The 14637-nt window shown below is 42.0% G+C and overlaps 1 protein-coding gene across 2 annotated transcripts in view; it reads right to left on the reverse strand.

Moving 5' to 3' along the window:
• Positions 1-7802: 7802 nt before the first annotated feature.
• LOC144053869 (multiple C2 and transmembrane domain-containing protein 2-like) overlaps positions 7803-14637 on the reverse strand; it is a 48927-nt gene continuing 42092 nt past the window's right edge. For both annotated transcript variants that reach the window (XM_077568724.1, XM_077568725.1), the window contains 2 exons: positions 12835-12932; positions 7803-9178 (listed from right to left, as the gene is read on the reverse strand). In XM_077568724.1, coding sequence (XP_077424850.1) covers positions 9119-9178; positions 12835-12932 — 158 coding nt within the window. In that variant the 3' untranslated portion in view covers positions 7803-9118. The remainder of the gene's footprint in view (positions 9179-12834; positions 12933-14637) is intronic.

The raw sequence follows: 14637 nt of genomic DNA on the forward strand, positions 1-14637 counted from the left end.
GGCTGTGAATTCCAAATGTGTCTTGTACAACTACTAACAATAATGTACTTTTAGTCTCACGCGTAAATCAGGTCCCGACTGTCATGTTTGCGCTTCCTTCCTGCTGCTGATCTGTTAATTCCACCCAGCGCGCTTCTTCCTCGGGACCCGGCGTATCCATATTCATCTGCAGCCTATAGAAGGTGTCAAACGGAGGCGTCCTAATTGTGCCCTTGATGAAAGCCTATTAATATTGAACGCTTGTGCGCGCGGCCTAGCGCAAAAGCGGATGTGTTCACGTCTCTAATGATACCTGATTCCCTCGGGCCGTGCGGCCAGACTCTCCGCCGCCCCTGCCGACAATTCATCACGCAAAAAAAAAAAAAAAAATGGCGCCGATTCCTCGGGCGGCGGAGAATCACGTAGTTATGTCACTGTTAATGATAGGAGGAAATAGCGGTTACTGTACTACCCATCCTACCTTTAGCTTGGGTAGGCGTCAACAATAAGACTTCAACACTATTAAATATAATCAATATAGATAAATGATGGCTGGATATTTTACTCTCTTTCCTTAACCCTGGAGAAGCCAAGAACCCTTTTCTTCTTTGGAAAATTATGAATTATACATTAAATGACTGCTATAAGTTCACTGAACACCAAAATCTGTTTTTTCAATTTTAACCCTTTTTTTTTTTAACTAGCTCAGAGTTGCTAATTTATCAAAATATATATATAAAACATACTCCTAGGCATTCTGCAACATGATATGAAAAAAAACACAATTTTACCATCTGATGGTTTGCTGAGAAGATGGTTTTGTTTGGATTGATTTCCAGCTCAACAAAACAGCATGTTGCCAGCCATCTTGTCACCACCACTCTGGCTCATGTAAGTGCAATATTCATCCACTAGATGGCCCCGTGCAGGGGTCAGAAGTGGCACGCTGGACTTTTGAAGTAAAATTTGTAAAAAAAATAAATAAAAAAAAAGGTCTTTGTTATTTGAGTAGCAGAATTTATAGGGGCCAAATTTGACCCCGTGGGTTCTCCAGGGTTAGGTTGAATCACTACTTCTACCTGAATATTTTTTACAGTGTGAGTACTTTTGCCACGTCTGCTCTTTGCATTGTTTTCTCACAGCCACTATTAGGAAGCGAAACACATTCACATGCAGCGCCGGTTGCTGTTTTAATTCCACCGGACTGGCAAGTGGCTCCCATGCGACCTCGTTTTTTAAGTGAGCCACTTGTGGTCCTCGGGTGTCGGGGCCCCGGCAAACCTCTGATCTCGGGTCCGAGACGTTGCCGGTGCCCGCGGGCGCCGTCCCAGCTGTTGTCTTGATTTGAATGCGCTGGGAATAATATTAAAGCGGAATGGGCTTGAATTTATTAATGAGCGGGGGGGCCCTGGGAGAGGTGCTTTTAAAGGCCAATGATTTCATACGGGCACTTAAAGGCCATCGTAGTCTTGGAAGAATGATGGTGTCGTAACAGCGCTGTAAACTGCTATTAGTCACCATTTTCCCTCTTTTGTTGCCTCTGCTTGGCTCGAGTCCCAGTGCGAGTGGACCAGACACAAAATGGTGCACCTGCCAAAGACATCCCATACCAAACCAAAAAAAAAATAGATAATAGCGCTCACTTTAGATTGACACTCTCAAGAGAGTTATTCATGAATAGAATTTCAGTTCTATATACAAGTAATAACCCAATATAATAATAATAATAAAAAAAAAACATATTTGCAATGCCTGCAACGAATGTTCCGGGTGCAGCCAGCCGGACATTGGATTCTTTCAGCAACATAATTATCTCTCCTTGGATTATACCGAGGGTTCCGAATAGTTTTTGTCCTCAAAATTGTCAAAAAATGTTATGCTGTAACTGCAAAGCGGAGCTTGGTTTCCTTGGAAACGGGAACACGGGGATGTAAATGTGCAACTTGAGGTCGGCCATTCATTAAGATAATTTAATATATCATTAAAGCCCCTTCAGACCCATAAATGGTTGCAGTGGACAGGAGATATTTGCGGGTCTAAACCAATAAAACGCATAATTTGGATGATCAACAGTTCTGGTTTATCGTCCTGTGGACAAAAAAAGGTTGTGCTTTACTTTGACTAGTTTCGGCGATGACGAGGAAAGCGGCAGTCGTCGCTGAAACCAAAAATGATTTTTTTTAGCCACTTCTGATTCATGATTGGATCTTATCCTAGATACACCAATCCGACGCCGGGAGTCGGACAGCGTCGTAAATTACTGTCGTTGAGTCGGATCCAGTTGGAATACGTCGGGGGGGGGGGGGGGTGCGGGGGGGGGGCGTTTCCAGCAAATTCGACATGTTGAATCGGTGTCGGGTATGATTCGCTGTTAGCTAGCAAATCAGCGCACGGGGCAAGAAGAGGAAGTGACAAAACGTGGATAACCAGTACTGATGGAAAGCCTAGACCATTTTTTTCCCGCCTATTTTGCGCATCATCATCCTGCCGTACCCCAATGTCTGTCTGGACAGAAGATCGGGAAGATGACTTTGTCTGTTTGGTTCAAGAGAGACCGGCATTGTATGATATTACCGTTAAAGGGTATGCCAATGAAGAGGGTCTTCTGCCCAGATTTAGTCATAACTGTTTTAATTTATTTATTTCCTCGGTAGAACTTTTATCTGTGGATGTGTCTGGATGCAGCCATTTGTCTGTAAACTTGCTTGTGTCCGGAATATTCTGTAAAAATAAAACCTTCGAAGGAACTGTTCGCCGATCTCCAGCCTGTATACAGATAATCAACATTCTCACTACCCGAAAGAAAACAAACACGCGAAGAAAAATATTATTTTCTTCAACACCAACAAAAAAAAGTATGAAAGCGAAACTATGGCATGACATGGGGACGCAACCGAATACGGCACGTAGATTTACTTTTATACGTTATTATATCCCGTCCTCGTGAAGAGGTTTCCGATGGCCTTTAACTCTTTGACTGCCAGACGTTTTCAGAAAAGGGAATGCCGTCAGTGCCAGCCGATTTAAGCATTTTGACTGATCTTTCAAGGTCCACAGAAAATGTTGTGTTTGGACTATGGAAACACACATACTAACAAATGAAAGATTGGACTCTCATCTTTCATCAGAAAAAAAATAAGTTTGTTTCTACCTTATTCCGTTCTTCAGTAATCAACAATAGAAAATGGTTACTTTCACCGAAATTCTCTGTTTTGAAACAAAAAACGGAGAAAAAGCTTTTTGTGAAACTATGTTATTTCATGCACTCTAGTGAATTCTACACTTCTTTTTTTCCATAAATGATGCCACAAACACCTAAATAGTGCTTTACTTCTGTAAAACGCTTTCACCAACAATAAAAAAGTGTTTTTAGTTTGCAAAATACGTTTATTTCCATTCAACAGTGTAACAATTTGACAAAACAATTTCGCAAACTATTTACAAATGTGTGAAACTGTGGTACTACAATTATGTGGATGTTTCAAATACAGTTTTTCTTTTTGTAACGCTCCCCTGCGTGCAAGGAGACGCCGCTGGACTCGCACAACAGTTTAGTTTCACTTTCGCATTGGTCCGTTTCGCGTGCAAACGTTACACTTTCTTGACTGCCTTTTTTTCCGGGGAATAAATAGCAAGTAGCAGACTGTACACACTCCTCCGATGAATATGCATTGGACTCGGGGCACTCTCCGTCGTCCGATCGAACGTCCGCCTGAGCGTGCTCGGTTGTGCTCCGTGTTTTCCGGTGTCAGCATCGCTAGTCCGTGAGCCTTTATGACGTCGTCATAGCCGCCGCGTCAGCGCTTGCAACTTCGGCGTCAACCTCGATGATGATGGTGAATCCGAGGTTCATCATCGATGATGATCATCGTCGTCATCAATGTGCTCTTTTAGCGTTGGTCGATGCTTTTGGTCTTTGAAAAAAACGGCTCGGGCGTGAGCTGCTCGCAACCGGTCGCCATTTTCCCTTTCTCTTACATTCTCATCTCCTGCTCGACGCTCTAGCTCCGCCTCTACTGACGCCCACCCGATCTTGTCAAAAGAGAGTCATCGCTGCCCTCTAGGGGCCAAAAATAGTCCTTAGGCACAATAGACCTAATTGAAACTTTCACCACAGATGCGGAAGGGTTCCCTCTACCCGTTTCAAAAAAATAAAAAATAAAATTGGATGACGTCTTTTGACGTCATTGGCAGCCCTCCGTAGGTTTTTACTTGACGTCTTTAAACGTCAGTGGCAGTGAAAGAGTTAAGAATAATGACTACCGCCGCAAATGGTATGGAGGGGAATTGGGTACGTAATAGTTGGGGTCAGTGTGTATTTAGGTGTCCATCACAAATGACCAGGAGAATGCATTGTAGCGCTTTTATTTTGAAGTTGTTCCCGGAAGCGTTTCGCCGCACGTAAAGGCTGGCGTGACTCGTCTAGTTTGTCACGGCCCCAAACTTGCGAAAGACGTCAGTAACACAACTTTGTCCTGAAATCACGTTCAAGCTCCAGTTAAGCGCGCTAAGGCATAAATGCGCTGACATTGTATTGTACGGAGCCTGTTGCCAGCGTTTAGCGGAGGCTGCCAGCTAGCCGCCCTAGCTAGCAGTGCTAAAGTTCCCCAAAATTGCAACTGTGGTACTGACGTCACTTATCGTGGCATAGACCAAAATCGATGGGAAAAGATTCAGAGAGGAAAATAGCCTACTGCTAATGCACAATTTTTACACTTAAACACACGCAAACTTAATAAAAACTACAACACATTGCAAATGCATTTCAACACAAAATAGCAAATTGTAAGCATAAAATATATAGAAAACGCCAGCCATATGCGAGTGTCTGTGCCTCTGTGCACATGCATGTGCCTTTAGGAGGCGGGGTTTACGTCTTTTCTCATGCTCAATAATTGGTGGAAAAGTGCATCAGCGACTGTGGCTCTCCTTTCCCACATCCACGGGCATTACAGTCAGTAAGCATACTGTGAAAACGGCATCCAATATTGAACCACGATATAGGGCAACACCCTTGACTGGTCGCCATCAATCAATAGTGACGGACAAGCTTTGGTCCGACTGCCACGCAAGCATGACTAAGGATACGCCGAGACGAGCGGAACATTCAAATGAAGACGTTTAACATGCAACACAAGAGGCCCTCTCTCTCTCGTGCGCTAGTTTGACGCCCGCTCTGGGGCTCAACATCAGAGCAACGTCTGCATGGAGAGGAAAACAGGTTGTATGGGGGTCCGCACGCACACACACAAACAGGCACACACAGAGCGCCTGTGGTGCCGCCTGAAGGACTGCCATGGAAACAAGTAGTGTGACAGGCTCGGGATGTGTGCGTGTGAAGTGGGGGTGGAGGGGTGGAGGGGGGGGGGGTCCGCAACAGCTGCAGGCGCTTCCTTTTTTGACAGCCAGATGAAGACATCACTGCCACACCATGAACAACAACTACTGGGGAGTTTCAAACAGCGGGTCTCAAAATGGGGACCCCACACACATATTCCTGGGGTCCACAAAATTATTTGCAAAAAAAAAAGATTTTGCATCATTTATACGGTAAACGGTGCGGAAAATTCATAATATTAGTGGTCAGCCCATGTTAACTGCTGTGTGGTTCAAATGTTCATGAGCAAGTTTGCAAAAATATCCAGCTCGGAATTCTTGGACCATATTGCATTGTGGGACTTCGTGTTCCCCTTAGGGAGAAAACACACTGATAAATAATTCTCGCAATATAATGATGGCATGTCTTGGCAGTCCAAGCGCGCCGGTGCGTGCAGCAACCGGCGTAACCCTGCTGTCACACTCTTCGTTATGATCCGTTGGGAGGCGGCGATTCAGTGCCTAATAACCTCCGTGATGCGCACGGCACACATCTGACAGCTTTGGAAGCACAACAAGTCATTCACATTGTGAACTGTTATCAGGTGGGGGCAAACAATTTGTAACCAATTCAAGTAATATATTGTAGTTATCCCCCGCTATTTTGCGGTTCACATAAACTATTGTGCAAAAAGTGGTGGGCTACCACTAGCTTTGTTTTTATTTTATATTTTCAATGCGCAAAATTTGCCCCAAAATAACAATGACAGATAATGTTAAAGAAAGACTTATATGTGCCATATAGCATTTTTCTCAAAATTGCAATTTTCTATTCTTGTTGTTTCTATTTCCTGATAGTAAAATGGCCACATAACGAGGGGTCTGCCAATACTGGTATCGGTTACTGATACCTTAAAATAAAGCCGGGTATCAGCCTGATATGATTCCTGGTATTGTTTGATTGTTTTTAGTGTTACTCAATATGATAGCATTTGAACTGTCCATCCCCAGGAATCATATTGGCCCCGCCCATCTTTTCCAATTCTTCATTATTATATCCAATTACTTAATACTTTATCCTTGGCGGGGGTTTACACTCCACTAATAATAATGAATTAACAGTAAGGCCAAGAGGAATCTTCTTTGCATGCATAGCTGCTCCATATGTGTTGAAGGAGCAGTTGTTTGAATTTTTATATGTGTTTATAACGTGACGTCATCATCTAATCATCACATTATAGGCCTATGTTAGCATTAAGACAGAGGAATTATATGGTCTGGTTGAATGTTATGGTGTTTAATATGTCAGCTTGATAATGAACTTCAACTGGGAGTGACAAACAGCTTGAAGCAAGCACACTTGGGCTCTTTGAGAGCTGTGAGCAAAGAGTAAGAGCAAAGGAATACTATTTAAAAAAATTACAAAAAAAAAGTACAATACTAGAGAAAAAAAACAATACTAAAAGAAACATAAAAAATAAAAATGAAAAAAAGTTGTGTTTAAAGCATGCCAAAACTTTATTGTTATTATTATTTTTAATGGCCCCTCTAATTGTCTGGAACAGAAGTATTTTTTGCCTGTGTTGATTTTTCAACAAAAAATTGAAATTTATCATTTGTCATTTGTCCCCCCCCCCCCTCCCCCTCACCCCCATCTTTGAGTATTCTGCAAATGATCTGATGGAACACCCAAAGCCCACCACAGCCAAAACCAGGCCCCGGGGCCCGTGCAGAGCCACCACCTGAAGGTGGGGTTTTGTGCACCAGTGTGTGTATGTGTTTGGGATTTAGCTAGTCAGAAGCTCCGGGGTCACCTCCACACCTCCCTCTCCCTTTTGAAACGGACCCCTGGTGGCAGTTCCTGGGAGAGCCAAGTGATGTCTCTATCAGCCTGTCAAAAAAGAGATAGCCCGGGGCTCCACCGGGGTCCCCCCCCGAGCCAATCAAAGTCTTCACAAAGCACAGATGGATGCTCTTTCACCACTGGGCTACTGCTGTTGGGGAAAGGGTGGGAGCTGCTCCATCAGACCCCCCCCCCCCCTCCTCCCCAACCTCAGATCAGCTCTGACTAGGTTTATTTTATATTGTCAGTGATTTTTTTCCCCCTCTTCCTGCAATGAAATACAGCACTTAACAAATTTGCCACAAAAAGTGTCCATACAGAAATAATCTCGTATCAATATACTCAAAATACACATTGTCTGCATGTCAACAAGTGGATGCACAAATTAATTGAGCTTTTTTTGCCATCTAACAGAGGAGCATTGCGCCTGTTATTATACATCACTGGCATAAATAGATGAAAATAGATAAATAAAGATACATTACCTTAAGTGAATAAATAAATATATATATATATATATATATATATATATATATATATATATATATATATATATATATATATATATATATATTATTTTTTTAATGGATAATTTCCCAAGCCACTCTCGACGATCTCTTGCAGTACAGTTCTTGGGAAATCACAGAAATTATTGGCAGACTGATTGAGATTTTTAGGACATTTATTTATTTTTTAAATAACAGCATGGTGTGAAAAGTTAGTTGCAGAGATTAAATACACTCTAAAAAGAGAATTGTTGAACCAACTTAAGTCTAAAAAGATAATTGTTGACCAACTTAATTGAATTGCTGTGGTAGCACCCAATTTAATTAAGTTAATTAAAATTAATATATTAAGTTGAACTCATTCACTCCCAGCCATTTTCACTGAAGCAACCCCCTTCACTCCCGGCTGTTTAACTGGATTTTGACTGATTTTGCAAGGCCCACAGAATATTGTTCTATTGCTATAAAAAGACACATGGAACCTACCAAGATTAGAGTCTCTTCTTTCATCAGGAAAAAAAAAAGTATATTTGTGTCTGTTTCCGTTTTGCAGCAATTAGCATTAGAATGAGCTAAATGTCATCTTTATTCACAAACCTGTTGAAAACACTGGCAAAAAGAGCTTGTTGCAACATGGCTCTGGCTGATCGCTTATACTCTGCTCCCACATGCTGGCCGTTTTGTTGTTGTTGTAATAACTACCATTGCTTTAAGCGACCTCTTTATGTCAGAAGCTGTATCAAAGCCTTCTGTATGTCCTAGCTAGCATATAAAAAAATATTTTATAAAACGTATAAATATGTTTTGGGAAGTGATGGACAAAGTGTTAAAAACTTATTTATACACGCTTTTGGGTTTTAATGAACTAAAGTGATTAAACTTAATGACCTCATAATTTATTAAACTTAAAAATATATCAACTTGGATTAATTTAATTCAATTATTTTTTACCACTTGAAGTAATTCAATTAAGTTGGTCAACAATTCTCTTTTTAGAGGGTCAGCTGACAGCATTGATACGACATCCTTGCCAAAAAAGGACGGCAGTGCAAAAACATAGATCCGCACCCCCCCACCATAATTCTGACGCTCTTTGGCTTTTAATGATATTAGTGCACGGATCAAGAGGAATATGTTGACATAGTTTGTTTTCCATGAATTGTTAAGTCCGGCATTAAATTTAGCTTGGGGCGAAAATCTGACAAAAAAAAAAAAAAAATGAGGCTATCTGAGGTAAGCACTAAGTCAAAGGCACTTTTTTTCCTTTTCCTTTTTTTTACCTCCCGGCTGGTGATTGACAGGGCCGTGAGCTGCCCTCCTCCACTTCCTCCTCCTGCTGTCAGCCGGGGAGGCAAACACACAGTCCAGAAGGCGACGTGGGGGGGCGAGGGGTGCCGAGCCGAGGCGCTACAGCGGAGCCCGGGTGGCACCGGTGCGTTGTTTGTCAGGCGGACTGGGTCGAACCTCTGCTCTCTTACTTCTTCTTGCGTGGCAGGTTGTGGCCGGTGGGCGCTCTCAGTGCGCTGTAGTGCACCTGCAAAAACAAGCAGGAGTTTTTTAAGCGGGAGGCAGGAAATCCGAGCTCAGCCGAGCGCACGGTAATGGCTCCCCTGAGGAGAAGCCGGTGCAGTGGGGAGAAAACGCAAGGCGGGCTTGCAATGTAATGAATCTTTTTTTTTTTTAATAATAGAACAGAGGGGATTAATCACGCACAGGAAGCATTACTGGAATCAAAGGTTTTGTACGAAGGCCTCATTCTGCAGCCCAATCACAAACTGAGATGACCTGCAAAGTTATTGAAACTTACTGTGTTGTGTACATCCAGAACGAAAACGTCCAAGTCTGAGAAAAATAATCCTCATACTTTTTCTCCTTGAAAAGATCATCAAACTTTTACGCCCATATCGACAGCATAGGTAACAACATAAAAAAAGTTTGGCAGATTCCTACTTTTGATTGAGACTCATTTGGCGAATAAATGGGAATTAAAAAATAGCTGCATTAAAAGCAAAATGACCAACTTCTTGTTCTGTTTCATGCATGGGTCCAAGAGATTTTTTTGTCTGACTTGTCCACCAGATTTTGTGAAAATGGTGTCGGGCTCATTTTTTGTTTTCCTTCTTCATGGTGAGCCATCCAAATGATCATCACACGGTGTTCCGTACACATTTGATGGCATGGGTTAAAAAAAAAAAAAAAAGTACAGAAATAAAAGGTAGTTTACTTAAATTATTAAAAGAATCAAGAATGAAGAAAAATATTTTTGAAATAAAACGGCAATTAGGATTTTAAAAGCGTTTACACTTGGGGCTGACTTCACTTCTCTTGGCAACTTACTCCATTTATGTGCAGCATGTCAGGTAAATGCTGCTTCACCGTGTTTGCTTTAGGATTTTAAAAGCGTTTACACTTGGGGCTAACTTCACTTCTCTTGGCAACTTACTCCATTTATGTGCAGCATGTCAGGTAAATGCTGCTTCACCGTGTTTGCTTTGAACTTCAGCTCCACTAATTAAACCTACATGGCCAACTTCATTGATCAATTTCAGCCATGGCTTATTGGGACTTTTTGGCCGACATTATGACATGCATGTGCACCCAGTTTTGTATCAATGAAACTGGTGTCCATGTTTCTACATTTCCTGGACAAACAACTGGAAGTAGCAAAGGATATTTGGAAACATTTTGACTGACTTTTTCTAAACATTGATTTAAATCCTGGACCATAAAAATGGTTTGATTTTGTGCAAAAGTGTTGCAAGGTAACATCTTCTTCAATTCAGTACACATGTCAAATTACCCAAGACTCACTCAAGTTTTCAGCATCCACTCTTTCTGAAATTTCTCAAATCATTCTTGCTTGACACTCAAGAAGTACGATTGGGCGGTGTACACTTTTCAAGTGATCACGGGGTGCCGTGAAGAGCAGCGAGCTAAAAACATGCTAAAAAGTTGCTTTTGAAGCCCGACGGCAGGCAGGCGCTCAAACAAGGCGGCAAATCTGTTGAGTAAAAAGGTAAGGAAGCGTTATGCTAATTAGCCGGGCGGGCCACTATTAGAAACAGGAGATGGGAGTGTGGGAACAAAGTGGCAGCCTGGTGCATCACAACATGAAACTGCGCTCAGAACTGACAGATGCTTCTCATTTCCACGTTGTCAGAAGTCTGGCGTTTGAGGACGACTTTGTAGATTTGTGCGGCCGCTAATTGCCAAGTCACATTTGCAAGAAGGACAGGAGTCCGTTTGCAGCCTTTGTGGTGGTTTTTGTTGCATCCCACGATTGTTCCAAGTCAACAAAAACAAAATATGCGCTTTCTTACATGGGGCCTCCTGGGTATATGATGTTAAGGTTATTTCACCTCCCCCCAAAGCAATAATAAAAGGCACTTGGGATGAATCTTAAGAATGTTGGAGCTATTTCCAACATGTACTTTCTCTCAAAAAAAGTATTGTTTCCTTGTGTGTGCTATTTCAAAGCTGAAAAAAAAATGTTGTATCCCGACGGGGGAGGAAGACGGACAAAAGGAGCTGGAATCAAAAATGCATCCGCCACCTTGTTTTGCCAACTTGGCCGTCCAAATCTCAAACGAGACAGGCTCCGGCGACATCACAGACGAGTCGGCCATGTTGGACATCAAGGGTGAGAGAGTCTCGCCTGGATTCGCACCGTCAGGATTTTTTTCCCCCCGGGGTTCGGCGAAGGGGTGAACTACCTGGGAGATGAAGGGAGCGACGTGGCACTTCATTTCCTACGGAAGCTTTGGCATGCCGACGTCGATGACGCATCAGCCGAGGTTAACGTGTCAACATTCATTGACCTTCGTCACTCTGCAGCAGAGGCAGTGGAACTAACAAAGCAAAACGACTTTGTCATTGTACTAATTGCAGTTTTTCCTAATGAATTTCAATGGGCATCCACTACATGCTGATTTTCGCTGTTTGCTAATTTCCTTCATCTCCATTTATTGCTGAATTTTCTTCTCTCGCCATGGCTCGCTTGTTAGTTCAACAGCACAATCCAGCTAATTTAATCGTGGCGGTCAAAATTGTGGTACTGTTTAACTCACTTCACTGAATCAACCCCCTTTTTTCCCGGCTGTTTTACTGGATTTTGATTGATTTTGCAAGGCCCACAAAATATTGTGTTCTATTGCTATACAAACATGGAACCAACCAAAAAAAAAAGATAGATTAGAATCACTTCTTTCACCAGGAAAAAAATTATATTTCTATTAGTTTCCATTTTGCAGAAATTAACATTAGAATACAGCTAAGTTTCATTATTATTCAGAAATCTGTATAGAACTGTGGGGAAATCAGCTTGTTTGCAACATGGCCCTGGTTGATCTCTTATACTTTGCTGCCACCTGCTGGCCATTTTTTGTAATAACTGCCATTGCTTTTAGCGACCTCTTCAGGTCAGAGGCTGCATTAAAGCAAAAACAGAAACAAACAAAAAAATATATATATGTTTTTAGTACCACTGCAATATTTAAACTATAACGTTTTTATACGTTTTTGGGAGCAAATTAGTTTTAAAGGGGAAGTCAACCCCACTCCCCCAAATTCTTGACAATAATATGTTACATGTGACCTCACTAGTCTAAAAAATACATTGTGATTAATATTACATTTGTGGAATATGAGTTGTTATTATCCATCTCAGGGAGCGGCCATTTTGCCAGTGGCTGTTGACTGAAGATGACATCACAGTTGCTCAGGTCTCAAATGTGCTGTTATCTTCATCTGCTGCTTAACTCATATTCCACAAATGTAATATTAATCACAATGTTATGTTTAGACTGGTGAGGTCACGTTTAACATATTATTGTCAAGAAATGTTTAAGGTTGACTTCCACTTTAAAATTTGATGAATTGTGCAGCTTTAAAGTACAATGCTATGGCTTGAAACTTACTCACGACTTGCACATACAGTATGTGACTTACTCCCTGAGGCCGCATTGCCTACCTGAATGTCAGCGCTCCTTGCCCAGACCTGACAGATCAGAACATCTCCCCACTGAGGATAATTGGGCCGAGGGGCCACTTTAAAAAGCCGTCGGTCCATTAATAATCAAACAAAGCCAGAAGATGCATTTCCGGCGCGCTTGGGGACTCTCGTACGGCAAATAATGCAAACGCCTTGTGGGAATCGGGTCCCGATTTGTATGTAAAAATAAGGCCCTTTACCTTCTGAACATCAGACGGCATCCTCTTGAGGAAATCCAGCAGCTCGTTATTGTCGATTGCATACGGGTTGCGGAGCTTCTTGGTAAATTTGTGAACGCCTGTGAAAAAGAAGAATGCCTTCATCAATGGATGACCATCATGCTTTGCTTCTGCCCATGGTCTGGTGAGCTATCCCAGTATATACAACAATACAATAATAACATACAAAAAAAGAAACAAATAGTACAACATAGTCATGCCCAGCTCTTTATGTCTTTATCCAAGTTACAGATCCTTCATTCATGTATTTATGTATTTATTTATGTATTTCTTTTTATTGTCAGCATTAGATACCAACATTCGGGCTGAATCAGAGTTCCTGACCCCATTCACATTAAAGTCAGTAAAGGACTGATTATCCAAAGTTTTTAAAGATTGTCCTGAGCGTGGTAGAGTGCGGTGTTTGCGAAGAGTGATTATTGTCCCCAATCCTCAGAAAATAGCCAGGGCTGGAAGCAACTCTAATGTATTAAGTCAATTAATCTCATTAATCTTGACGATTAATTTCATCCATCTATCCATTCTCTATAGTGAATACAGTACATACAGGGGACCACAAAGGATGATCCTAAAAGAGTTTAATATCATTTTAAACTCCTTTTGTAACATTTGATTTTGAAAATGCTGCAGAAATGTGTGTGAACGAGAACATGCAGCAAAGACAAACTAAGTTAAACTTAATTTCTCCCTGACATACAATAATACAGTACTTCCTTAAAACTGATTACTACTTTCCTATTAGAGAGAGAGAGAGAGAGAACCGATATGAGGTATTGGTATTGGGACGATACTCAGCCTTATTTCAAGGTATCCGTACTCGAGACATTAGCAAATAAGTTGCCCTCTTGTGGCCTTTATTTCGATTAGGAACTAGAAATTAGAACAATAGAAAATTGCCATTAATTACGTGCAATGTTAAGGAAAAATGCTATATTGGGATTTTTTTATTTATTTATGTATCAAAAGTACTAGTGGTATTGATACTTGGTATCGACATCACTGACTGCTCAAGAGTTGAATACTCTGGAATCGACCTGAAAAAAGAAGCGTTGAACATCCTTAAAAAATACACAAATATGTAGAGCTTTCAGAAATATAGTTAAGGAAAGGTTCCACATAAAAAACATACTTTCTAAGTAGTGAATGACAACTAGAAGGAGGTTGACCGTATTGCTTCATTTTGGCAGGATGAGCCAACTTCAGCTCACTTTTTAGCGCAACTCTTGTCAGACGCTACGTATAGAAATGAGTGAAAAACACATCTCAGCGGTCTGGTAATGGGACTATTATACTGCCAGCTTGCGAGTGCCTCATCTCAACGTGCAGACAAAGAACCCCAGGACCTAAATATGTGCATGCAACTTGAAAGGCTTGCCTTGAAACCGCAGGGATGGAGGTTAACAGGGGAGGCAGAGAAGCGTCTGCGTGTTTTTGTTTGATACGATGTGGATTTTGGTATTGATTGCGTGGAAGGCTGCGTGGAAACAGAGAGCGGCTGTCGGCTGGCGAGCTGGTGGAGGAGAGCCCGTGGAGGGCAACGCATCTCCCTGACCACTGAGATGACGGTCTGCGTTGTATAGCCACACTAGATAATGAGAGGCCTTCAGACCGCCCAAGGATATGCTGTGTTATATACAGCTCTGCAGCTCTCCTTTGTGTTCCCGACAAACCCGGGGCCTTTGCCTGCACTGGGCTTCACCAGCGCAGCCCACACGGAGCCCGGTGTACCTCTGCGCACGTCTGATGTGGTTGCATGTGCAGAGG

The sequence above is a fragment of the Vanacampus margaritifer genome, chromosome 6 (genome assembly GCF_051991255.1).
Source record: "Vanacampus margaritifer isolate UIUO_Vmar chromosome 6, RoL_Vmar_1.0, whole genome shotgun sequence".
NCBI classification, from domain to species: domain Eukaryota; kingdom Metazoa; phylum Chordata; class Actinopteri; order Syngnathiformes; family Syngnathidae; genus Vanacampus; species Vanacampus margaritifer.